The sequence below is a fragment of the Cygnus olor genome, chromosome 1 (assembly GCF_009769625.2).
Source record: "Cygnus olor isolate bCygOlo1 chromosome 1, bCygOlo1.pri.v2, whole genome shotgun sequence".
NCBI classification, from domain to species: Eukaryota; Metazoa; Chordata; class Aves; order Anseriformes; family Anatidae; genus Cygnus; species Cygnus olor.
In genome coordinates this window covers 32372764-32400472 of record NC_049169.1, presented here as the reverse complement: position 1 = coordinate 32400472, position 27709 = coordinate 32372764, and the positions used below count along the sequence as shown (strand labels likewise).

General features: G+C 39.7%; 2 protein-coding genes across 5 annotated transcripts in view; one reads left to right on the top strand and one right to left on the bottom strand.

Moving 5' to 3' along the window:
- The first annotated feature begins 4601 nt into the window (after positions 1–4601).
- Positions 4602–24441, top strand: TWF1 (twinfilin actin binding protein 1). Its single transcript, XM_040551541.1, has 9 exons — positions 4602–4779; positions 9152–9229; positions 11282–11460; positions 12756–12851; positions 14422–14526; positions 18542–18667; positions 18859–19009; positions 19401–19522; positions 21201–24441. Exons 1-9 carry the CDS (start codon positions 4755–4757, stop codon positions 21354–21356), a joined length of 1038 nt encoding a protein of 345 aa, XP_040407475.1. The 5' UTR covers positions 4602–4754; the 3' UTR covers positions 21357–24441.
- The window catches only part of IRAK4 (interleukin 1 receptor associated kinase 4), a 17371-nt gene continuing 12955 nt past the window's right edge, over positions 23294–27709 (bottom strand). For all 4 annotated transcript variants that reach the window (XM_040551521.1, XM_040551528.1, XM_040551537.1 and 1 more), the window contains exon 11: positions 23294–27641. In XM_040551521.1, coding sequence (XP_040407455.1) covers positions 27609–27641 — 33 coding nt within the window. In that variant the 3' untranslated portion in view covers positions 23294–27608. The remainder of the gene's footprint in view (positions 27642–27709) is intronic.

Genomic DNA, 27709 nt, shown 5'->3' with positions numbered 1-27709 from the left:
AAAAACAAGAACCACAGAGATACCAGTTGTACTGTTTAATGCACTTCTGGAATGCATTCAAACACACCATGTAGGCAGAAGACCAGGTGGCAAGAAAAGTGACTGGATCACAAATCATTTTGCACAATGATTTCGCAGTGGTATTTACATGTTAGTTAGTCACTACTATTAGGGTAAATATATTAAAAGATGAACCATGTGAAGAATTTCATGATTTCAAAATCACTGAGAGCGTGAAACAATTTGACCGTCATATTGCCCCTTACGCTGTAAAGGTACACAGAGAATGTAAATGCCATGTCTAGTGTCTACCTACAGATTTACCAGATGAGAATATGAGCTAGAAATGGACAAAGATACCAGCAAACCATATTCAGAATCAACTCTTTAATAATTTAACTCTGCACTTAACAGAACAGAACGATGGAAGAAATATGGGAATTCCCACCAATTGTGCTTTGTTTAGTTTATTTCACCAGACGTTTGCTTCTTATAGTCAAAGCATATCAAAATACAACAAGAATCAGTTGTCTGCAACTTTTAGGATAGCATCTGCAACTTTTAGGATAGCATCAGTGGTTGGGAACCCCCTACTACCTCAAACTTGGCTCTCAGCTATATCATAATTTAGTTTTAAAATAGTTGTCTGCCTAGCGTGTACCTATGAGCATAAACAAATGAAGAGATATTCACAGTGCTATGAAGACTTACTGAAGTACATAAAATGAGAGATGTCCTTCATACTGTAATAAAGACATGCTTGCTATAATGTCAAAAGAGTGTGGTGTTCCTACAGCAAGATTTTTTAGTAACAGACTACATATAAGGTCTAGTGATTATAAAGGAATACCTTTTTATTTGACTTGCACATAGTGTGCTGGTTGATTAAAGCCATATATTCTGAGATTTACAAAAAGGCAACAATGTAATGCTCAGAAATCACAGTCTATTTTAGTATGAACACCTTTCACACCTATATCCTTGAAATTATAAACAAATCTGGCTGAAGGAGTGGTGTGATTTATTTGTTTAGCTACCTATGGGTGTATGGGAATGGAGATTACAGGAAGCAAACAGAATAGAAGAAATTAAGTTTTCGCATATCTCTGAAGGAAATAGTTTATATTCATTCTTATTCTATATGGATGAAAGTTTATCTTGCTGATGGAATAGTTCTCTAATACTATAATTATTCTTTTGAAAATGTGGTTATTTTTGAAGAGCATGCTGATTGGGGAAAAAAACAATCTAAGCTTAAGCTTTGAAGGGTGTCAGGATAGCGACCTGCAGGCATTGGAGCTCTACTGCAAGAAAATTGAGTTTTACTATTGTTCAGTAAAAAGGTTATCATTCTTCACCTGGTGGAAATGTTTAGTGTTTGAAATATCATCTCTAGATAGGTATGGACTGCAGTAATAAAAACTGTATGTAAAAAAATATGTGAATTTGCATTGTCAGGTGGACAATCATAGTCAAACTTGGAACGAGCCTTCCTGGCAACATCACAACAGGAGAAAATGTTTGCACACCATTATGAACACAATTAACTGAGGACTCCACAGAGATTATACCCACAGCGTTAAATCAGCCAGCAGAAGTGAATAGTGCATTGTTAAACCAATGAAGAGATAAATGTATAGGGAAAGAAAATAAAGACAGTGGAAATAAAAACAAGACCCAGAAGTCATACAGAAACTGCTGTATCAAAGTCTACTAAAAATATTTCCTTCAAAACAAAACAAAACAAAACATCATTTATTATTTAAGTTAAAAGAATGCTATTAAAAATTGGGAAACTCTGCAATATATAGTCTCTATCAAAACAAGCACAGCCGTAATTAGATACAAAAACTAATGTACATTGGAAAAAAATAATTTAAGTACAGGGAAGAAAATATAACTATAACTTAATGCTTATGCATATACTAATAAATAAACCTCTCTATTCTTCCCAACAGTCGTATGACTTGGATAGCAATTTAATCATCAAAAACATTTTAGGAAGGCTCCAAAGTAAACTAAAATTCATGTGTTTAAGCATATTCAACAGATATAAAATCTTTACTTGTTTTTGCTTGTTTCTGTGCAACATGGTTTTGTTTGTTTGTTTTGTCAAACATAAAACACTGAGATTTTTAGAAACTACCTAAAACTTTCAGTTTGCCTTTTCCCCAAAAATCTCACACGAAATGCCAATGTGTACAAGGCTCGTTTCATATGAAGCAGATGGTAAGATCCCTCGTCTGTACTTTAGAGCCCTCTGACAGATTGGTGGGAGTTGATGTGATGTCACCTCAGACAGTCAAGGTGATCTTGATGTGGTGACAGACATTACAGTCTCTTACCATTCCAGTATCTCTAAGTGTGGGTTGCCACTGAAAGCACAGTCACAGGGTGACTCCACAGTTTTGGCTGTGCATCCTCATTGCCACTCTGTGCCAATACCAGTGCTCCTGGGGACACATGACCAGCTGGATCGTGTTCTTCATGATCCTTTTCTTTGGTACATTTGGAGACAAATCAGTTCTTTATAAACACTTATGTTGTTAGACAGGAAGGGCCAGTGGCAGACTTGAGTTAAATGATTTAAATTGTGGTAGTACCACATCTTTGGTACCACTCTGAACTCTAGTACTCTAGTTGCTCTTGGAAAAGCTCTTCCCCAAGAGTTGCTTTACTATTTTACAACCTCTCTGCTCCTGGAGGTGTATAATAGAGGAATTAGAGCTGGCCTCACTGTTCTCTGGGAGGTACCTCCTATCATTTCTTGATTTTCACATGAAGTCTTTTCCCTTATTTTCTGCTTAGAAAATAAGCTGCAGCTTCTCTGTTTCCCCAGCTGCTGTAGTCCTCAGTTAACCCCAGCTCACTAGCTGGTGACACATCTCTATAGTGACTTCTTATTTGCTGCACTAGCACTACACAGTGCTGCTCATGTACTACAGTTACAGTGCTATTTCACATTTCCCAAATAGGACACTGAATCCCTCACACGGTGTCTTTACACCGGGGATATGACAAAGTGCAGGCACCCACGTCTATCAACACAAAGAAATCAGCTGACTTCAGAAATTCCTTTAGAGGCTGGGAAGGTGAGCCAGGCAAGTATTACCACATGCTTGCCTTACTCTTCCTCTTTTTTCCTGTGCCACTGTGGGGATAGGCCACTGGGCTAGGTAGTTGATGTGCCCTGTTACAGTATTTCTTACATTGTGTGGTTAGTGACCATAAACACCCTGCCAACTCCCTAGAACCTGAAAGAATCATGAACATTGGGACATTTTATTAAGTGCCCACAGCCCTGTTACTTCTACAATGCCTGTATGTTTCACCTGGGGAGTCTAATCCAGACCAGAGCAAAAAATGTAAATGATGGTACACAACACATGTAAATGTTTAGAGAAGAGTTAGGATGCATCTTTTGTCGTCGGAGGGTGGTGCTTCTCAACCTGTGGACAGAAGTGCCTGTGAAAGACAACTAGCAAAAGCAAACATACCTTCAGAGCAGGCTTAAACTCATTACTCTGGACTCTCCTTTGCTGGGGGCATTGGGAAACCTTCAACAAGCTGAAAAAGTGTAAAAGCCTTTGCCTGTGTGGATCATCCACTCACTGAGAAGCAGGTGCATCCTTTCTCTGCCTGGATTCACACCTTGGCAATGCAGGCGAGCATCTCAGCGACCAGACCCATGCTGAAATAGAGGAAATCTTCCATTAGTTCTTCTGAAGCTGTGTCACCAATTGGCAAATATGAGAAGTGGCTGAGGGAAGTGGGGTTGTTTAGTCTGGAGGAGGCTCGGGGGAGACCTTATTGCTCTCTACAACTACCTGAAAGGAAGCTGTGGGGAGCTGGGGGTCAGCCTCTTCTCACAGGTAAGCAGTGATAGGACTAGAGGGAATGTCCTCATGTTGCACTGGGGAGGTTTAGGTCAGAAATAAGGAGACGTTTCTTCTCAGAAAGAGTGGTTTGGCATTGGAACGGGTTGCCCAGGGAGGTGGTGGCGTCGCTGTCCCTGGGGGTGTTCAAGGAAAGGTTGGACGTGGTGCTTAGGGACATGGTTCAGTGGGTGACATTGGTGGTAAAGGGATGGTTGGACCGGATGATCTTGGAGGTCTTTTCCAACCTTAATGATTTTATGAAATAATGCAAAATTAATGGAGATAGACTCCCTAGTCAGGAGCAAGGGCTCGAGTTAAAAGAGATGTGGCTCTGGGCTGTGTTCCCTGATATATTTAGCTTTTTACTGGTGACAGTTTAATGCAAAATACACGACAAATACAACACACGTAAGCACCGTATGGACCCTTCCCTCCTGTCCCGGGCAAGAGAGGGCGGTTTCGGTGTCAGGCCCCCGGAGATCCCCCATTTCCTTGTTATTTCGGTCTGCAAACAACCCTGCCGGGCACTCAATCCCTGTCGGGGGGCGGCACAGAGCGCGGCTGACAGGACAGGACCGGGCAGGGCAGTGCCGTGCATGGCAGCTCCGCGCCCCCACACGGCGGCACCGGGCTCGGGCCGGTCCCGGGATGGCGACGGGGCGGCCGCTGCCCGCCGGGGCCCCGCTGTAGGGGGCAGCAGCGCCTCGGGGCCGGCCGGGCCCGGCAGGCGCCGCGCTCCCTCCGACCGCTGAGTGGCGGCGGCGCCATCACGTGTGGGCGGCCGGGCCGGGCCGAGCCGGGCTGGGCTGGGTAGGGCCGTGCAGTGCCGTGCCGTGCCGTGCCGGGACAGGGCAGCCCCGGGCGCAGCGGTGCGACATGTCCCACCAGACCGGCATCCAAGGTACTGCCCTCCCTCTCCTTCCCTAGGGGCGCGCTACCCGGCGCCTTCTTTGTCCGCTCCTCTCTTGGGGCGCTGCGGGCAGGGGGAGCCCCGCTGCCGGCTTCAGGCACCGTTGTCCCGCCGCAGCCCCGGGGCGGGGGTGGCTGGGCTGCCGGAGCTTTTCGGGAAGCCGGTGTGTGCCCGCCGGCAGCACTGCCAGTGCCCCGACTCGCTGCCGGCTCGTCCTGGGGAGAAGCTGTGAGGAGCCCCAGAGGCGGAGGAGAAGCTGGAGGGAGCCGGCAGCCCAGCAGGAGGGAAGCCCAGTGAACCCCTGTGATAGGAGGCCAAGAAAAAGGTGGAAATGTACAGGAAAGCCTTTTTTCCCCTTTTTTTCCAGGCCTCGGAGACCGTGAGGAGCAATTATGTCTCAGTATTATACCCCCACCCCGGCACAGAATTGCTGAAAGGGGATAACGCAGCGGGATTGCTAGGGCTTTATTGTTGTGATTTTTTTGCGGTCTGTTTGCTCAGTGAGTAATGCACTGTACTTTGTCTGCTCTCCCACATTTATTGGTGAAGGTGACTTTTGTCCTGGCTGCAGTGGCTCCTAACTGCTCCTCTAATCCCTTTGTTGCCTCTTGGCTACGTTTGTTCCACAGCCTTTAACCTCTCCTCAGCCCCTTCCCCTCTACACCAGTGTTTGCTCTTCTTAAGTTTGTCACCCCTTCTCAGGCTTGAGGTGCTTCTGAAAGAGCTTTTTTCTTTCTTTCCAGGCTGGAGAAACTGTTACAGTGGCTCTTCATTCCCTTGCTTTTTTCCTCTTGCTGTCATCAGAGGGAGGAGCAGCAGAATACCCTGTTGCTTACCGCAAGGACTGCTAATCCTCTTCTGCAGCTCACCTTCCTTTCTTGGAGAGCCTTTTGTCCTCCGAGGGGATCTGCAGGGAGCTCGGCTGCGTTCCTGCACCGATCCTGCCTCGGCAGGCCGGGATGCAGGGCAGCCCGCTGGGCAGGGGTCCTGTCTGTGGCGAGGCTTCTGCAGCCGGGAGGGGAATAGCGTTTGTCCTGCCATTGCTGGGTAGCAACAAACAGCCTAGTGTCGCTCCTAAACAATTGCAAGGCTTGGCAGCACGGCGTGCACTTTTCTGGAAACAGGAGTGAAGTAATGGGGACAGTGATATGTACCAGGCAAATGCTGAAGGGACTGGGCTTTCAAGCAGGGCGGTAAATAAGTAGTGTAGGAAGTCAGGGTGCATCGAGCTGTAGGGAAACTTGCTAGAATATGTTCAAGTCTTCTAAATTATTTTAAAATAATATTCGTGAAATAAACCTAATTGAGTTTTAGTATTCCATGCTGCAGGTAAGTCACTTTGAAAGTGCAGCAGAGTAAATCCAAGGAGTTGATAATTGTGTATGTTCATAGGCTGTTTTACACCATCCTTTGAAGCCTTTAACTAGTTTTTGTAATGGACTATTCAAATACTGAATAGTTTATTTAACGTGAATTTGCTCATTGAAGAAAGAAGTATATGTCAGCTTGTCTATCTTAGTTGTGTATGTTGCATCTTTTTAAAAATCTTGTCAAGAATAGTACAGAGACAGCAGATAATTTCCATTGCTGAATAGGACAGGATATGTAGAACTTGTATATATCCAGAGTTTCTTCCCAGATATATAGCAAAGCATTTCTACTACTGAAATACAACTTCACTAATAGAAGCAGTAGTGCGTATGGAGAAAATAGATGTGTTTATCATTATGAATGCTTTTCAGAAAATAAAGTCAAATTAAACTGTAAGCTGGTCAGTGAGATACCATGACCAAATTGTAAATGAGGTCTCAGCTATGCAGAAAATTTAAGCAGAAATGATATGATTCTGTTGTGAATTTTAAAACCTTGTGTGTGTGGCGGGGGGAGGGTGTACCTCACTGATAGTGAGATTGTTCCTTGATAGCTGGTGTCTCATCTCAAAAAATTACTTCAGGGGCTCTTAGTTATGGTATAAGTGCAAGGGACTAGTCTATCTTGTTTGGTTGTGTAGGCTTGATGTAAGAGGACAGAGAACAAAAGATCATAGATGAGAAAAGGACAAAAAAATCCCAGTGGAACTGGGAGGTCTAGAAAGTGGCGTAATGTTTGTGTGCTGAGTGGAAGCGTTAGGAAAGGCAGAGACGGTCAGAAAAGCTAATTGCAAATCACAGTGAGGGTCTGCACTGGTGAGTGGGGAAATGCGAACTGATATGAAGCTGGGGTTGGACTAACCCAATGCAGTTCAGTTTGTTTAAATGCTAAGGCTCCCTGTCCTTCCCCCAGCCTGTTTTGGAATTGTAGAACGGACCCAGGCATTGCATAGATGGACATGAATTTTAAATATTTTGAATATGGGCAGTAACATAGCCAGATGCCATCTGTTCCTTCAGCCTCAACGTCACTGAATAATCCTTTTTATGCTTCCTGGTTTGTCGTTTGTCTTGCTGGTGCTATCCTCTGTGCTTTGGGATGACTTAAGGGACCAGTTTGCAATGAATGTTCTTCAATAAATGTTGTACAGCCCCCTGTCTGGGGTATAATTGAACTGATTTGCACTCAGATTATGTAGTAGAGCAGTTGAGATTACAGTGATCTTCACAGGACTCGAGCACAGCTCTTCTATGTGCTTACAGAAGCAACTCTATCATGTTTGTGTTGTGTCAATGTGAATTACAGAAATTTATTTTTAGCTACTTCTTTGTAAATTCATTGTAAATCTATCCTACTGTGATAGGTCAGAATTTGAAAAAATGTTATCAAGATTCATTCAAGGTGATATGAAAGATGAGCAAAGAGCAGCAGCCCTCCCAAGTACTCTTCAGAGGGGTTGTGGTGGTTGTACCCAGCTGGGCAGCTGAGCTCCACCACTACTGCTCTCTTACTCCCCCTCCTCGAAGGAAAAGGGGGAGAAAATACAATGGAAGGGGCTCAAGGGTTGAGATAAGGATGGAGAGATCACTCAACAATTATTGTCATGGGCAAAACAGGCTCAGCATAGGGAGATCAATATAATTTATTGTCAACTACTAAAGACTAGAGCAGTGAGAAGTAAAAGCAAACTAAAAACACCTTCCTCCTATCCACCTTCTTCTATGTACTCCCCCCAGAGCAGTGTAGCGGACAGGGAATGGGGGCTGTGGTCAGTCCCTAACCTTCATTTCCACCGCTCCTTCACGGTCACTCTCTGCCCTGCCTCATGCGGGGTCCCTCCCACGGGATGCCGTCCTTCCCGAAATGAGCCTGCGGGGGCTGCCCACAGGCAGCAGCTCTTCAAGAACTGCTCCCACATGGCTCCGTACCATGGGGTCCATCCCCCAGGAGCAAACTGCTCCAGCACGGGTCCCCCACGGGCAGCAGCTCCCCCCAGACCCCCTGCTCCTGCGGGGGCTCCTCTCCACGGGCTGCAGCTCCGGCCCGGGGCCTGCTCCTGCGGGGGCTCTCCATGGGCCGCAGCCTCCTCCAGGCCACATCCACCTGCTCCACCGGGGGCTCCTCCACGGGGGGGCTGCAGCGTGGAGATCTGCTCCATGTGGGACCCATGGGCTGCAGGGGGACAGCCTGCTCCACCAGGGGCCTCTCCACAGGCCGCAGGGGAACTTGTGCTGTGTGTCTGGAGCACCTCCTGCCCTCCTGCTGCACTGACCTGGGGGGCTGTAGGGTTGGTTCTCTCACGTGTTCTCACTCCTGTTGCACAGCAGTTTTTTTTCCCCTTCCTAAGCTCTCCCAGAGGCCCACCCAGCGTCGCTCACTGGCTTGGCTCTGGCCAGCAGTGGATCCCTTTCGGAGCCATCTGGAGGTGGCTCTGATCAGACCTGGGACAGCTGCTGGGCTCTGCTCACAAAGGCCACCCCTGCAGCCCCCTGCAACCAAACCCCGTACAGAGGTGTCCTTAGGAAAGACAGGTGTTTTTTTACAGACAAGCTCTAAGTTTTTCCTGGCAGGCATAAAGTTATGTCTGAACGTTTGTACTAAGCCTGCAGACTTCATGAAGCTGTAGTAATCTGAGTTGCATTGTGTTTTGTGTTGCTGTGTGAACGGTGAAACCCGAGAGCAGTGATGTGATGTCACCTTTAATTTTCACAATGTTGAAAATGATACAGTGTGTGAGTAAGCAGGTCTGTTTATAATGTCTGCAGATGTTTGTAATGTTGTCTGTCACCCTTTTGTGGCATGCCAGTGGCTGGAACATGATTTGACATGGAGCGTAGGGGGGAACATCACTCTTGTGTACTTTTTCCAGTCCAACTTTTTAGTGATGGGCCAGGTATATGCTTTTCCAATGTTGTTTTTACCTTCATGAGTATTCTTTATTCTAGGAAAGTAAAATGTGTTAATTTGGCTACTTTTATTTTCTCTTTTTCAGCTAGTGGAAATGTCAAAGACATCTTTGTTGGAGCCAGAAATGGAAAATACAGGCTTTTAAAAATAGTCATTGACAATGGTTAGTCAAATTTTATTATTTTTCTCTGACTTCTTTAGTTATTTTCCTAGTTGTTTTAGTGACCTCCATATAGAATTGTTTTAAAAAACAGAACTCCACAAAACTTAATGTTACCAAGGTCTTTCCTGTCCTGGAGGTAGGATTTAAGTTTTGGCAACGCTGAGGTTTTCAGTATGCTGCTACTGTATTTTTGCACTAGAGTTTTTCTTCAAATTGTCATTTTATGTTTTACCAAGAACTGTTGCGTATTTTGGATGGAAGTACATCAAATACCCACCTCGTTACCTCGAGGTGTTTTTGGTTGTTCCGAAGTTCATTCATTTATAATACACTGAAAAACCTGTTGGTTGGCGGAAGGTACATGTGTACGTAAATACACATACATACTTTTATTGTTAGGTAAGTAACCTACTGCTATCTTCTTTGTGTTTGCTTTTCTTAGGAGGTTTTCTACCATTTAACACCGCTTCTCTCAAGGAAGCAGCAATAATATAATGGGCAGGTCACTGTCGTAAAAAGTCTCACCCATACAGGTTAGCAAACACTGGCATACAGTTGAATTTGGTTTTATTATTAGGCAAGGTAAAACAGTGTGCTTTTGTGTATATGGTACTCCCTATTTATGACCTTCATTTTGTATTTAAAAGTATCTTCCATTTTTTGTCTTAATTTTTTCCTTTATTGTATGTGCCTGCATGTATGTTTGTGTGAATGTATATATATTACATATATACACATGCTATATATAGTAGATGTGTGCATTTTGTCTGTATGTGGAACCAGAATCCAGTCTCTAATGCTATTTTCCACAGTTCAAAAAGAAACTTCTAATGCTCCCAGAATGCTAGAGGAGGGACAGTTGCATCACCTGTCAGCAGGATCTTTCAGCAACTGTCCTTAGCGAATAGATAATACTCAAATTGAGTTCTGCTAATTTGAGTGAATAAGAGAATAGGCTTGCTGCTATACAACATAATTGCTGTGGGTTTTTTATTATTATTTTTTTCCTATCTTAAATTCAAATGACTACAAAGGCACCTAGAGCTAAGAATTGGCAAATACATTCTGGATGTTCTGGTTGTCTACGTGCATGACTTCAGCTACTTTGCATCTAGTTCAGAGAAGTGCCAAATACTCTCTTGCTCTGAGCTGTTAATGCTCTGTGCCTTGGAAAGTTACTGTGGGAGAGTGGCTTGTTCAGAAAGTTTTGCGTTAGAGGCATTTGAATACTGCTGTACTTTTCTCTGAGCTATCAGAGGTTTGGTCCTGGACTCTCAAAAGATACTTTGCATACCAGCTACTGTAATAGTCCTCAAACCATTGTGGGAACCATTCAAATAAGGTGCTTCTCTTTTGGCTGCAGGGGCTAGTATTTGTTGGGAAGTTAATGTTTTGAGAGCTACTGTAGTAATATTTTTCCTTTGGAAAAACTGAGACGTGATTTATAAATAAGAGAGAAATCTTGTTGCTATAGCTGTTCACGTAATTAAATCTCATCTGAAGTATTCTATACAGACTTAAGCCAATTATACATAATAAACAACTTCAGTCATTTCAGGACTGTAGTTATGAAGCTGTATTAGAAAGGGGTTTATCTGCTTACTGTCAAATTAGTGATTAGTGCAAGCATGTTCATTCCCAGCTCTTCACTATACAACTAACTGTCTTTTCACAATAAGTACAAACGCTAGTGTGTTACAGCAAGTAAGAGCATCAATAAAGCTCATTTTAAAAATTAAAAACTTACTCTCATCTTATTTCTATTTAAGTGTTTTGATTTAAAAATAAGATAACCAGCAAAACACGGTTTTTATTTATTTCTTTTCTGTGCACATTGTGCTAAAAACAACATCAGTCTTATGACACGTGTTATGCATTGAGAGCTTGTGCAGGAATTCACCCGCTTTCACATTGCGTGTTCTTGATTTCCATTGTTGTGAACATGATTATAAAAGAAGCGTTTGATTATCTGTTTATTATAATAGCTAATTTTGAAAAAAAACAATATTAACTATATTGTTGCTAACACGTAGTTTTGGTTATTGGTTATAGAGCAACTTGTTCTGGGATCCTCTAGACGGCCACTTGGATCATGGGAAAAGGATTACGACCCCTTTGTTCTTCCCCTTCTGGAAGACAAGCAACCATGCTATATATTATACAGATTAGATTCTCAGAATGCTCAAGGATATGAATGGATCTTCATTGCATGGTCACCTGATCACTCTCCTGTAAGTAGTAGTCATCAGAGGCTTCATGTTGTTAATGGTTTTTCAACGGTGCCTTTTGATCCAAATCCTAGGTGAGAAGGATTTGGAGACTAAAGCATTCCCAAGCCTTCCCCTCACTTTCTGACAAGAGAACCGCAGAAACATTTTTCTTGAACCTGATTGTGGGTCCAGATGGAGTGCAGCTCATCCAATTTATTTCTAGCTTAATTGGAGGAAACAAAACACATGTTCTTGTACTGTTTGTTTGTCTGTCTTTCCGTCAGTGTTGCATGAAAATTCATCGAAGAACACAAGACAGAAATCTCAACTGGTGTCATCATAGGGAGAAAGACTATAGTTTGAGCTCAAGCTATTTGTTCTACTTGGCTTGCTGGCCGACTAGTTGGCACTTCTGGGTCTGTGGCCCACCACAGAATGTACTCTTATTCGGTGAGCGGTTAGAGAACAGGGGAGGAAACTGAAGTCAGAGTTATGGATTTCTAGGAGAAACTAGGGTGTTATGTATAGGTTCAGGGAATGTGAAACAAGGCAGGACAAAGTAAAGCTATTGCTAGATTCCTGCACTATTTCCAATAGCAGTTAGAAAGGAGTTGGAGACCAAAGGGTGAAGTGCATAGAAGAGATGGGTGGAAGAGGTAAGGGTACTGTGATGAGGATGGCGTGATGTTGAAATATGGTGGGGAAGTTGGGACTGTTGGGAGAGGAAAATGTGAGTATGTTGGACACAAATTGATAGGGAGCATCATTAGATCATCTGCCTCCAGAAAATTTCATTTTTGCATTCTGTAGTTGAACTAAGCCACTACCACGTCAAAAGAAATAATGGGTTATTTGCAATTAGCTCTTTCTGTAACTATTGTGTCCTTTAGTACACAGACCAGTGATAAATGATCTAAATAATTATGTTTTTTTTCCCCATTTAAAATCAGTAAGGATTGTGCTCCATTTTTTGTTTAATGTTTTTATTGTTGTTGTTATTTTAAATTTTATTTTTTAAAGATCATACTCTAAAGCTGCAATTTATTTTTGGAATTACTTTAATAATAATAATGCATAGTAAAATGTCTCATTGTGCACTTCAGAATTTAATAGCATATGTTAGTATCATGCTCCAGAGCTCATTCTGTGATTTTATTTGTTATTAAGGAGTACAACTTCAAATTTCATTTTCAGCTCTTAAAATAGTTGTTCAAGAAGGGTGTTTGTTAATGGACTTGGTATCCCAAAATACTAGATTCTCTGTGTATACTAAAGAGGAAAAAAAATAAAACCCCCACTGTTTTCTGACATACTAGGTTCGTCAAAAAATGTTGTATGCAGCAACCCGGGCAACACTTAAGAAAGAATTTGGAGGTGGTCATATTAAGGATGAAGTATTTGGAACAGTAGAGGTATGTTCTTCTCTTTAAAGTCAGCACATTATTCTAAGGAACAGTTAGAATAGTGGCTGGTTTTACTGGTAAAAATTTGTGGTGGTTCTGTTCTTTCCTGATGAAGGAGAAAGAAGGTTAAAAGCTATGTGTATTATGCCAATGTTAAAATGTAATTGCTCTCATTTGAAAAAGTAATTAATTTTATTTAACAACTTCAGGCTAAGATGTCCTTGCTTCAAACGGATATTAAAACTAAATAAACTAAGACTAACAGGAGAATCTTTTAATTTCAGTGGAGACGTGAATCCTCAAAAAGCCATAACACCTCAAACTTTCAGGCCAGTTGTTTATAAAAGCCATTATGGATGTATGGGTCTGAATCAGAGGTGGGCTACAACAGCTATCTGTAAGACTTTAACATCTGAAAACAAATGTTTATGTCTTAAACCAAGGATATGAAGCTGTCAGTTCTTTAAAATTTGACTGTGAAATGTAACTTGAGTCCATGTCTGCCATCTTAATTTATGGAAAGAGAGTTTTAGTAGCTAATGATTTGTTCAGTGAAAATACTAATAGTTGAATGTTCAGTTACAGTAAGATAATTGGAAGGTGAATGTGTGAAGTCTGACAAACTTCCAAGGAATGTTGAAAAGCCTGCAAGTGTTGTGCATGTAAGGGAATCTGAGGCTGTTGAATTACTGTGGTTTCCTTGGGACATATGTCTAAGCTGATTGTGATGTCTGCCAATTTGCCAATATTACGTGTCGACTTTTTGATCCATTGCCAGTTGTAAACAAACACAAGTTGGACTCCTCAAAGATGCAGAGTTCTATAGCTTTCGTGAAAACTGATGATTAGCCAGAGATCAAAGTTATTGCTCCCTTTTTCCTCCTTCAGCAAAGACAGAGCGAACACAGCAGTTACATTCTACTGGGCTCAGAACTTGATTATAAAGTCATATCCACATGACTACGTAAATCCTGCCCTCTTCTGAGTGACAACCTTAATTATTAAAGCACAACAGTATTTGCCTCTGGTATCAGCATCTTTGGAGAGGGACGGAACTGACACAGAGAATTAATAACTTACCCAAAGTGGTTATCAGAATTCTGTGAATTTGCATCCTGAACTATTGGCAGCGTTATGTCCTGAGGCAGTATTCCCATCTCCCATTTTTTCAGGTAGAAAACTATCAATCAGCCACCAGTCTGAGCATGCAGATTTTGTAAGAAAATATGTGCTTTTTTTTTTTGTAAGAATTGTAGCAGTTCTGTGATGTTTAGTCCAAGAAGGCTGAATGACTTCATACATACCCCAGTCTTCATTAAGACTAATTTTTGAATTAGCAAGGTAATTAGGGGGTAATTGTGGAAATTCTGCCCACTGTACAACTGGGTACAAGAGCAGCCCAGCGGATCCTGCTGTTCAGGAAGCCAAGTTCAATTTGCAAATGCATGTATACTTGCAGTCTGTTCAAATAAAGTGAACGTAACTGTATGGGAAATAACTGCTTATTTATGCTGCATAGACTGTCTTGAAGAAAGCCTTTATTATAGAAAAATAAAGGATACTGATATTGTGCTTTCAGGATGATGTTTCGCTGAATGGATATAAAAAATATTTGATATCACAGGCCGCCCCTGCACCTCTGACTGCAGCAGAAGAGGAACTCCGGCAAATTAAGATTAATGAGGTACCTACAGTGTCTTTGAGCATGTTTGGGGCATTGGGTTCAGAGTTCCTAATATATCGTTAGGACCATATTGTTAGGAAGAAGCCTTTCTGGGGTAAAAAGGGCGGAACAGAAAAGGGAAAGTTTAAGTGGATGAGAATACAGATTTCTCTCTCTGAGTTGAGGTTGCAGGACGATGATGGCTGGAGACAGAGCAGGGCGATCTTGCTGAGTTGACAAGGTCTGGTGTCTGGGTCAGAGGCCTCCCAGCTGAAGAGCTTACTGGTTACAACTTTGTTCCCTAGGGTGCTTTATTGTGAGAGTGCCTGAGCACTGTCACAGGTTGCCCGGAGAGGCTGTGGGGTCTCCCCCCATAGAGACCTTCAAAAGCCACCTGGACGTGGTCCTGGGCAAGCCTGCGCTGGGTGTCCCTGCTTGGGTGGTGGGTGTTGGAGAAAGGGACTTTCAGAGGCCCAGCCTCAACCATTTTGTTATTGTCCACGTACATTTCACATGGTGGCAGAAATGGTAGAGAAAATGCCAAATAGCAACTGTTGGCAGTGAGTAATCCCGAAGAATGTTTCAGCCGCCTTTATCCCTAGGTGAAGCTTCTCCTCCTGAGCTGCCAGAACCAGTTTACTTGTCTTTATTTTGACTTACTTCTTCTCAGTCTTAAAGTTCAAAAAACACCACAACCAGAAATCCAAAGCAAGTAGCTAGTCCTTTTAAAAGACTGATCTGTTTTTGCTACAAAAGCCTTATAGAAAGATTTCCAGCAAATGCCTTTAACCAAATAATTTGATGATTGTTGTTAGCTAGTGACTGATATGTTTCAGAAGATTCTTTTCTCACATTTTTCCATGACTCAATCTCTTCTTTGTGTTCAGACATGTATTAATAGGCCTTGTGCTGATCTTATTAGTTCTTTAGGCATGTATTTTACAGCCACTGGGAAATCTGGTTTGTTTTCCAGCTGGATGCCAGCAAACCATCGTGTTAAATGTAGCTCTTTATCTTTTCTAACATTTTCACTCTCTAGCATGCTTTTGCTGCAACTGTGTTGTTTATTAACAATTATTTTTGTGACTGGTGTCTTCTGTCATTTTCTATCTTTATTTTTGATTAATTCAATCGCAGAAATGCGCTCATCATCACTAAACACTGTGTTTTACCTCATGAGCTTTAAAAAAGAAAAAGCAAACACAACAATTAGAGACCGTAAAACTTCTGTGGTGTCAATGATCACTTACTCTTGGTATTAGTATTGTCTTTTATGCCCTGTGTGCATCATGTTTAACAGCTGATTCATGCGGACTAATACTTTATGTGCTCTAATGAAACTTCAGCAGCAATAGCTGTACTTCTCAGAGATGAATAAACTGCAGATTGCTGCCACTTTGGCTTTATTTGAAGCATCCTGCAGTAGGTTAACTTGTGTCATTTGTATCTTTGTTGTTTCTGCCACATGAAGCCCGTAATTAGGCTCACTGAAGCAGCATTTCATTAACTTCCCTGCTTTATCTTCAGCAAACTAAAAGCTTTCTGATATTAAAAATAAAAAAATAAAAAAATTGAGTTTTGCGCATTTATATTATTTTGTCATTACCCTAAGAAGTATTTCACTGAATCAGGTCAGAGGTTGCTTACCTAGCCTACTGTCAAGACCCTAAGTGAGCAACAGCAGGAATCTGAGAAGGGTGTAAGAGCAGGGTAAGAGGTTATAATAATTCCTTTGAGTACTTGCCCATTGCCTCAGCCTACGCAGGTAGGGATCTTCCTGAGCAGGACGTGATGTTTTATTATGTAATTGTTTTTAATGTGTGTTTTGTTTTGTTTTTTTTTTTTTAATCCATCATATTGTCTTGTCATTTTTCTAAATCCATATACAGTTTTTGTTGGCCACAGATCCTGTGGCAGTGTATTCCACAGCTTGACAAAGCACTGTGTGAAGAACTGCTGCATGGTGTCTACCAGCTGATTCTGATACCCCTACAAATTGAGTAGGGAAGGCAGAGAAAAGTCATTTCTCGCTCTTTTCCTCCCCTACTCCTCAGTATATCCACAAGACCTCTATTTCTTATCAGTTATCTCTTCTGGGCTGAGAAATCCTAATCCGTGTCCTTGTTCCTCCTAAAGAAGACACTCCATACTTCTGATCCTTTTGCTTTTCTCTGCAGTTTTTCCAGTTCTTCTGTAAAATTTATGGAAAGGAGGGATGGGGAAGCCAGAACTGCATGTGGTATTCAAGATGCGGGCATGTTACTGATCTCTACAGTGCGTAATGATGTGTTCTGTTCTGTTCCCTACTCTTACTAACAATTCATAACATTTCATTTGTGGGTAGGAGTTAGTGGTGGTTTTTTATTTTTATTTTTTGTTACTGTTGATGGTTGTTGGTTTTTTTGCCAAAGCTGGTCACTGTGCTGACATTTTCAGAGAAATATTTTGTGTGACCTGCATGGTATTGCTTCTGAAAGGTAGTAGCTAGCTCAACCCCATTGCTGTACAAGTAGAAGAGAGGTCATTTGTCCTTCCACATGTGTTGTTTCACATTTGTTCGCATCAAATTTCATCTGCCATTTTATCACCCTCTCAGCAGACATCACTAACAAATCTTGCACTGTGATTTAAGTATTTTTTTAAGTGGCTTGGGTGTTTTGTTTTGTTTTAGTGGTCTGAAATATGTTGCAGTGTGGACAAGGAGTTTTTAATCCTTTCCATAAATCTGGATGCTGGGTTACTCTCTTTAGCTTACTGTCCCGAGACTTCAAAGATGTCTTTGATGTCTTTTATGGTTTTTTAATATGTTTTATTACATTTTGTTCTGTAATGCCAATTATATAAGGTTTATTAGTCAGGCTTTTATGCAGATATATTTTGCAACTATTTGTCATATAATCTTGTTAATAAATTTATTAGTTTTATACAAAAGTAAGCTCCTCAGTTTCTTTTTGTTTTCCTCCTCCTTTGTTACTGACAAACTGTCATTTTAAATATGAAGTATAATTTAATATTGTCTGAAGTGTCTTTTTTAAATTGTTTTCATTCTTGTTGCATATTTCATTACCTATTTTTAATTAAAGCTGATCAGCTGGAAGATGTTAGATCTAAAACCCACACTTTCCATTTTGTGTGCTTTTCTGTCTTTTTGCTACCTCTTTACCAACGTTAACTGCATTTGTAAAATTACGAAAGGAAGTCAGGACATTCAAAAGCTAACAGTTGGACAAGTTTAGGCTTGGAAAGACTGGAAGCCAGAGCTCATTTTCTGAGAAACTGTGCATGAACGTTAAAATACACCACATAAATTCTTGAGAAATGGCTTTAAAGCAACCGTCCTTTCATCTCAAACAGTTAATGTGACTAACATAACCGGATTACGAGTGATTGTCTAGCTTGCAGTTACCATCAATTTTTCTACTTTGTGTTATACCTAGAAGTCAAGGATTGAGACTTCATTTGCTTGTTTTTTGTTTGCTTTCTTTTTGGTGTAGGATTTTGGGGGAAGGGTGCTGAAGAGGAAGGGAGGGAAGATGCTTTGTTTTTTTCCTTCAAGAAGATCGGTTTCTCTAATAAGATACAACTTTTCTCTCTTCCTCCCAGAATGTTGAAAAATTACATATCTATGTTTTGATCTAAAAATGTTCAAGATACAGCGAAGTTTATAAACAACATTGTCAGTTCAAAAGCACAGCATATGAAAATCAAGCTCCTGGCTTACTGTGTCTTTGTACCAGAATTTAACTTGGAGCTTCCTTAATGCTTGGGCAGTTTTTTTCTCTTGTGATTCTGTGGGTTTTACAAAGCTAGCTGTTTCAGAGACGTGAAATTGTTTTCAGGTAAGTAAGCAAAATGTAACCGTAAATTAAAAATATGCAAGTCTTTTCCAGAAGTGGATGATGGTTCAGCGTGGCTTATTCTCAGAATAGCTACTGCTAACTCTGTGTGTTGCCATGCGTGATGCATTGTCGGTTACTGCATGAAACAAAATGCTTGTGGAAGTTTCCGTTTACATGTCAATTGACTTGTGTTCCAGGTACAAACAGATGTTGGCGTAGATACCAAGCATCAAACACTGCAAGGAGTAGCATTCCCCATTGCTAAAGAAGCTATTCACGCTTTGGAGAAATTGAAAATTAAGCAACTCAATTATGTGCAACTGGCAAGTATAAAATACTTTAAGTATTTTTAATAGTGAGTACTAATTAGATCACCTGTGTATTGAACAGTGTACATTGACGCCATATACACGTTGCCATTCTGTAGTAGATTAATTAAATCTTTTTTCCATCCTGTCATATTCTCTGGTCTGCTTTCTGTGTATTAACTACATGCATTTTTCTTTGTTAACAGCAAATTGATATGAAAAATGAAACTATTGTTTTGGCTAACACACTTCATACTGAACTGAAGGACTTGCCAAAAAGAATTCCAAAGGACGCTGCACGTTACCACTTTTTCCTCTATAAGCATGCCCATGAAGGAGACTATTTGGAATCCATAGGTATGAGAAAATTTTCCAATATAAACTTTCATTGGCTTGTTTCAAATAGTTTAGTAATCTTGAGGCAGAGAGAAAGATGCATGAATCTGACCTCTCAGTGTAACCATAAATTTCAGAGTCATTTGGTTGTGAAACTGACTTCTGAAGAGTCACTACGTTTAGAAAGTAGAGAGCTTTTCCTTCTGATTATGAACATGCATAAATCAGTTGTCATGTGAAAAAATAAAGATATCCCTCTTTTGAAATTAAACGCTGGAGCAAATCATCCTAAACTGTTCTGGATATTTCCCTTTCAGACTATCCAGTTGCTCTGCAATGTCTTTGTGCGCTAAATGATTCTATGATACAGGTTTTGATAGGGTTTATTTCTGTTCTGATTTTTTTTCTGCAGTTTTCATCTACTCCATGCCAGGATACACCTGTAGTATACGAGAACGAATGCTATACTCTAGTTGTAAAAGTCCACTCTTAGAAATTGTAGAAAGACAGTTGTGGATGCCAATAATTAGAAAGGTAAGTACACTGGGTATACTGGTATTTTTTCCATCCCTCAGTTCCCTTCTTAATATTCTGAACCATAATTATCTCTGCCACTACTTTCTGTAAACAATGAAAAGTTCTGCATAGTTATTAAAGATCTGCATAAGAGCTTGTCCTGAACAAGAAATACTTGTTGATTAAGCTTCAGGGCTTTTCTCTGGTTCATAATTTCTACACTTTCGTAGATTTAGTAAACATATTCTTCTGCATCAACAGTGTTTGAGAGTACTTCGAAGGACTATTTACAAGTAACAAGATTTCTTACTAAAAGGCCTGTCATTCTTGGACCGCAGCACATTGTTGTTGAACATTAAATTCCTTTAAGGACAAGGTTATGTAATAATTTTCAAAATAAAAAGTCAAGCAGCAGTTCTGGAACTTAAATTGCATTAGGAGTCCTTGATGGGGCAAACAAGGATGTGTGAGTAAGCTGATCTTTCCACTCTGTAAAGATTTTTACTACTACGCAGAAACAACAAGGGTTTCTCACTTCCAGAGCAGAGGCCACAGTAATGGTCCATTTGCGAAATATATGACTGATGGTTACATTCTTAACACTTGTGCTGTAAATTTAGAAGGATTTTGAGGCTTGGTTTCAGTGGGGTTTTTGTCTACCTGAAAAAAAAAAAAAGTAGTAGACTTGTCATTACCATTTTTATCGTGTTGATGTAACTTAAGTAGATTATCAGCACGTGTGTTTATACATTGCTATTTCTCAGAAATGTCTTTAGATGAGACGTACCAAAGGACTCTTCAAAGTCCTGCAGACCTCTGTGTGAAGCATGTACTTGTAACAGCAATAAAGTGGCTGACAAGTCCGTCAAGTGCTACGGTTGGCAGGCCATGAAGTGTTGAATGCTCAGCAGGACAGGGCCAAAGCATTTGTCTGAACTCTAAATTCATGCAATTAAAAGCTGGGGTTTGGCTTCAGAACAGTGTTTTCTTTCAGGTTTATATTCTTACATTTAAAACAAAACAAAACAAACCTCTGTTAATTAATTTATTTGGCTTTTCCCTGGCTTGAATACTTGCTGAGTTGCAGTAATCCACGAGTTGTATAAGCTGTTTATATTCCTCCTTCAGTCTTAGGAGACAGCAGTATATATACGCATTGCTTTTACAACTTTAATTTTAAGACACTTTCTAGTGAAAAAGCTTTAATTCTTAAAATGTGAAGATTATGCTGGAACAATGAAACAAAGTTTCTACTTTTGAGGGAAGATGAAGGAAACTTTCTGAAAGATCACATGCTGCTCTATTAAGGAAGTTTCTTATGGAGGACTAATAAGCACTTGTTTCCACATGGAGGGTGTACTCGTGTACTCCCAGTTATTGCTGTGTATGCTGTGCTAAGCTTAGGCCAGGAGGATTGTCTTGGGATATGTAGTTGTGCTTATAATTAGGGAAGAACTGATTAAATCAAAATGCACTTACATCAGTACTGGTAAGAGCATAGTTGATTCTCAGACTATCCAGGATTTCTGAGGTGATTAGGCACAAGTTGAGAACATTTCATGTTAGACTCAGAACGTATTGTACATATTGGGGTTTAATACAGTATTTGGAGCTTCAGCAAAATTTCTAAATGTTATTAAATGTCTAAGATGAGTATGATAAGTAACACTATAAGCTGCTTTTTTTTGTGTTTCAGATTGAAATTGATAATGGTGATGAGTTAACTGCTGACTTTCTTTATGAAGAGGTTCATCCAAAACAACATGCACACAAACAAAGTTTTGCTAAACCGAAAGGTCCTGCAGGGAAGAGGGGAATACGAAGACTGATCAGAGGGTCCAGCAGAGACTGAAACATCTAGTGATTAGAAACTGTCGTTTGCATATAAGGGTATTACAGTTTAAAAAAAAAAAAAATCTGACTTTTGCTAATGAACTGAAATCATTCCATCCATAGATGCTAGGGGGGAAAAAAAAAGCTCTTTTTTACTCTCCCCTCTTCTGACCTCAGTGCTTCCCATGTTGTTACATGATTATATTTGTTGACCATATTTTATGACATGTGGAAGAGTTGGTTATTTTATAGGTAGAGGAAGAAAAATAAGCTCGTATCCTTTTATTTTAAATTAGAATCCATTATTTAATAGCAATACATGTGATCATAAGCTTCACAGACAAGACTATTAAGCCCATATTTTCTGTGGGTAAGTAGCAGCTGTATGCTAGGATAGCAAACCTGTGTCCATATGAGTAGCCTGTGAAACCTGTAAGACTTCACTTCTGTGAAGAGCTGAAACACTATCTAACACTGTCCAGATAAATCATTATTCTTTCTGTAGCTCTCATGGACATTAATTTAGCAGAAGATTTTCTTACGTTTTTGACGGGATGGATTGTTGGTGGTTTTGTTTTTGTTTTTAGTCGAAAAGATTAATTAAAATCCATTATCTATCAGTTAATGATAAGTACTTGCTCAGGAATAGTGATTTTTCTTTCCTGTGCAAAAGCATGGTCATTTCAAACTTATGACCAATTTAGTGGAATGGTCTCTCAAAGTAGTGTGACGTAAAACCACTACAGCTTTTCCAGACTTCTATACCACTCATAAGACATATATTAAGTACTGAATGACCAAGTTAAATGTGATTAAAAGTGCATCAGTCAGTATGCTCACTAGACTACCGAGCTGCTTTCAAAGTGATATGCTTAAAGTTTCTAATAAATGATTGATAATCTATCTATGCACTTAAATCTAAAACTGGCAAGTTCATTAAAAGTGGAAATAGATTTGCTTTGTTCATAATGATGATTTATTCTTGAGAGCCTAGTGCTCTTCCATTATCAACTGCAACTTTAAAGGTATTCTGAAAATTACTTTTCCTAAATGTTTGAACTTTAATAGTAAGTTAAATCTTAACCAAAATCCAACTGAGTCTTGAAAAAACTGCTGGCAGCACTGAGTAGGATTTTGTGGGGTTGGGTTTGTTTTTTTCTGCTTCCCTTCTAAATTCTAAAATTAGCCAGAAGAGTCTTAAACTTGATTGAACCATGACTTACCTATTTAATAGGAAGAGGAAAAATAGATGATTTAAACAAGGAGATTAAAGAATAAATAGATGTGGAAATCAAGTACTGGATGAACTTAAATATTTAAAATTGTGTAATGAGACAAATTCTAAAGTAAAGGATAGATTATATTCCCCGCGGGGACTTGCTTTTTATTATCTTGTATGTGAGCTTTGTGCTTTTGATTTTTTTATTATTTTAAGAGCTTCGTGGGAGCTTCAAGTCTTGGTTCACCACGTATTATCTTAGGTGCTGGTTGTATACATTGTATAGCTGAATCATGTGTTTACCTGGTGGAGGATAGCTCAGTTTAACGTAGTTCTGTAGGGAAATAAGGCTTAGACACTACTAGTTCCTGATAAAATTTGTTTATCTTATGTATTATGTCATTTGGAGATACTAGCTTGTTATCGAGATTGCACTATGTAATGTGAAGGTTGCAATAGTTGCTGGTTTTACTGTGTTGTTTCTATGCAGTAGAAATTTGACACCTCAGCCTTTTTCATTTAATCGTATACACTACATCAATCCAATTCAATAGCTCCTGATCCTCAGATAATCTCCTGCTTGCCCTTAGCTGCTGTGTTCTTTCTTCTGCCTCTTGCCTTCACCTTCTAGGGCAATGAGCTGGTCCTCAGGACGTTTCTTGTGTGTACTACTGGTGAGACAAGTGTCATTGCTTTTAAATATGCTTAGTGTGTATGCAGCATTACACTATAACTAGTGTTTTGTTTTTTTTATTTGAAGTCTGAATCATTTCGGCACCTTTTTTTTTTTTAAGGTAAACATTTGACTTGTAGCAGTTAAAAATGACTGCAAGAGGGCTTTTTGTTTGAATTTAATATTCCTGCCCATGTGTCAACCATGCCAAGAGTGCACATACATTTTTTTTACACTCATTTGAGTCAGTAAAGAAGTTCAGCTTTTAATATGAACTGTTCTAAATAATGAACAGTTTGACCAGTTGTGGTTATATATGCATGTTTTGTTTTTGTTGTTGCTGTTGTTTTTTGCTTTGTTGGTTGTTTTTTTTCTCTTTCCTAATCCTGCCCTAGGTAGATGAGGATAGAAAGTAGAAAGCTAATCTGGAGGATGGCCAGAGCTGGTTAAGTGATTATGTGAGGGAGCTTACAACGAGCTGCTGTGGAGTTCAGCCCAAACCAGACATTTAAGTTATTTTACTTTAAAATATTTCATGTGGGTGTACAAACACTTGACCAGCCAGCAGAGTAATGTCCTGAGCGTATTTCCCTCTCACTTTTTTCCCTGAAAGAGAAAGCCTGCTCCAACAGACAATTCTCTTTAAATTACACCAAGTCTTGCACTGCCAACTGCCTCTTCAGGCCTCTTGTAGCTATTCTCCTGACACAGCAATAAGAAACTTTTCTGATCTTTTTGTAAGATCTATCGTGTTTACATCTGTGTAGTTGCCTCCCATAACACTACTACTGTAAGACACGTTCAGAGCCAGCACACTACGAGGGCATTAAAAAAAGTTATTTCTTAAACTGTCCTCTGGTAATTTAATATTGAAAGTGTCCATTTAAAACTATTGTTGGCCTTCAGAAAGCCCAAAAGCAATGCAGCTGCTTGCATTTAAATCACAAGCTATTTAATTGTTGTAAATTAACATGACATATAATTATTTTTGAAGTGTCTGTGTTGCAAAGTAGGGACAATTTGGTCTTAAAACCTCCTGTGAGGGGGTTATGAAACTAGCCAAGGTAATAATTGGTTTGATAGTTGAATAAACACATCAATAAAGGAAACTTGATTTATGCTGTCTATGTATTCAATGAAAACCACCTTCAGATGCTAAAATTAACTTTATCTATTTTGTAATCTACTTTATAAATAAAGATTGATGCTTTAGTTCAGTGTCGTCTGAATCATTTCATAGTCTGCCTTTTACAAAGATACGTATTTTATCATCACCGTGTGTAAGTAACAGGCAGGTCCTGCAGGATTAGAAAGCAGTATAGAAAAAGTGACTGCAGGGTAAGAACAGAGGTGGGCAGGAGCAAAGTTTCTGATGCTTGCTACTGAAGAATTCATTATATGCTCTGTTATACTGCTACTTTCCTGTTGCTTTATGGAAGCAGCATGGAAGCCTTCATAGCGGGATCCAAATGTGTTTAACTCTTGAGGGTTTTTATGCTTCCAACAACAAACTGCTTCAAAAACTTCTTTCTTCTAAAATGCTGAAGTAGATGATTAGTAATATAATAGTTCAAGCTGCTGTTAATTGTTCAGCATGAGGTAGTAAAATTAAATAATCAAAGGGTGATGTTTCATAAATGTTTGTCTAAACTGCCAAAACTAGTCTGCTTGTAGACTTCGTAAAGTTAGTGGTTTGGCTTTTCTTTTAAATATCCTGCCAACACATCCCCATGGGGAAAAGGGAGGATGTGGTAGTTTGGCAGGTGGAAGAAGGAAAGTTGTGGATGTTTTGAACTACAGTTTACAAGAATAATTTTAATGCAAAATGCTGTACAAAAGGACAGCTGTTCCTAGAAGAGGCATGGGTAAGAGAGGAAGGAGGTATGCTGTATGTGAGCATGAGTATCACAGACATCTTGAACAGAAGCCTCTTTATTTGCCTTATGTTGAGGGGTTGTTTAACACAACTCTTTGCTGGCCATCTTAAATGCAAAGGTGCAGCAATTCTTCACATTTCAGCAAGAATATGAAATACTATTACTGACAGAAGGTGTGAAGGGTCAAAAAAAAAAGTGCTCTCCAGCTACTAGCAGCTGTACCAAGTTTTCTCTCACCTCCAGCTCCATCCTTCCTTTATTCACCAAGAACATGAATGACCAAGTTACCGACTTCTGTCACAGAAAGCTTTACTATAGTAATTAACGTAAAGGATGCACCCTAGGATAGTTTAATGCTTTTTGCAGGGAATAAATGAAGCGGAAGTCAGCTACTATTGGCCTCTGTCAGTGGCTATAGGTGCTGCTTTTAGTATCTGCAGATCTTAAAAAAAAAAAGCTTGGGTCCCCTCCTTGCAACTTGTGTATATTAGAAACACAAAAAACACATAAGCTAGCTACCTTTATTTAACACATCTTCATTCCTCACTAGGATGCTACGAAAAGAGCTCAATTTTTATAATTTATTTTTTAACTGAAGGTGTAGCAAATGTGCTTCATTTTCAGAACTACCAGCAAAACATAGGTGCTAACAGGCAGCCCAAAGAGGCAGCTCACAGGTCCACGATGATGGAAGAACCTGCGATAACAATGCTCCTTGCACCTGGAACATCAGATCTGATACATGAACAAAGTTGTTCTACAATACTAGCTGTGAATAGCACTCATCAGGGAGACAAGGAACCCGCTTCAGGGCAACAATATAGATGTGTGAGCTCCAGGGAACGGTAAAACACAGAAATGATCTAAAAGGAAGCCTTCAAGCAACAGCTGGAAGAGTTGTTTAGAGAATGACTTAAATGCATTTTATTCTCATTTCAGTTTATAGCAGGGTGGGTTTTTTCTCCCTCCACTATCCCTGGTCCAAAGCAGTACAGCTTTATTCCCTGCAGTAAGGTTAACATAATGCTATTATCAGACACAAGCAACATAAAATGCCAGTTGTTTCCAAGACTAAAGGTTTTAAGAGCTGGAATAAGCATCTACAGTCATAATGCAGAGTTTTTATTTATGTTAAACAGTTTTTAATGTTTATATTCAATAAAACTAGAAATGATTTAAGTGGATACTGTTTTCTAGGTTAATCTATCATTTTGAAAGGGAAATACAGAATAACTTAATAGCCAGAGTTCTAATGTTATAAATACAAGTGCTAGATAGAAATCATATGCCTCCTACAACGATACGTGCCCCTAAATGCAGTCAGATCCTTTTCTGTTAATTTTTTTTTCCATAATCATAGATCTTAGTTTAGCTGTACACCAATCTATTTTCTTATCCCTAGGCTGTCAAGAAAAAGTTTGAAGTACAAGAAAAGGTTTATATGAAACTAACCTTTTACATTTACAAAGGTAGTCCAAAGTATCTAGGATCTCATTAAAAATGGAATGAAGTTAATCATCTTCTTTGATCTGTCGATCTTTCTACTTCAGAAAGCTTTCCATGCCTTTAAATGTATATTTTAATATTTATTAATATCCATACATATAAGTAAGAGCTTAATTATTTAGCTAAGGAGAGGGCAGAATTGGTCCTAACAACATTTATTGGTCTCTTTTAACAAAATAAACCATTTGTATTTGCAATATCTCATATAGAATCTTATTCTAAAACGTAAAATACTAAAAGCAATTGTGATTCTTCCTATGAAGAAAGATTAAACCGTTTGTCCTCACACCGAGTTCACCAGAAGAAAGCTATACATATTTTTGTGTTTGCATTGCAATGTAATTGTTTTACTTATAAAACCTCGAAACCTAGAAGATAGCAACACTTATTTGAATAAAACAAATCCTGAGAAGACTTTTTGAAAAAGTCACATTCACAAACGTTACTAGTGTATTCACACTAATATGAACTCTCAAGCTAAAATGCAAAACAAGAAGTTGGTTTTAAATGGGTACTACTATTGTCTTCCCAAGAAGACAGTGTAAGTGCCAATTACATCTATTAAATGTTTTTCTCTTCAGTAGAAAAAGGTCTAGTAGATCACTCAAGAAAGCGATTGGCAGAAAGACATCCTACCCTGCTACTGTCACGTGTGTTTGCTGAAGGCATACTTGAAAAATCAAAAGACATTTCCGTTTTACAATCTATTTGTTTAAAAAGCTGTGTAGAAGATGTACCAGCACTAAAACTTGTTAATACAAAAACAAAAATAAAAAAATAAAGATCTGTTGAAGGTCCAGTGGCTACAGATATGTGGAAATGCTGCTCAGTTAAAAAATAGCACAATGGTGACAAGCCAACAGCACACCTTATATGCAGGCCAGAAAGTTCTGGAAAGCAGAAAAGCTGATAATGTCGCAGTAAATGCTGATAAAAGTCTGCGTTTGTTACTGGTCTCTGCTCCATTTAGAAAACATGTATCAGAAGAAACATATGTCAAGCTTTTATCTCTTGCAGATGCTGCTGGACCTGCAAAAGAACAGAGAGAAGTACAAATAACTGATGCTGTAACTAAAAAAAAAAAAAAAAAAGGCTAC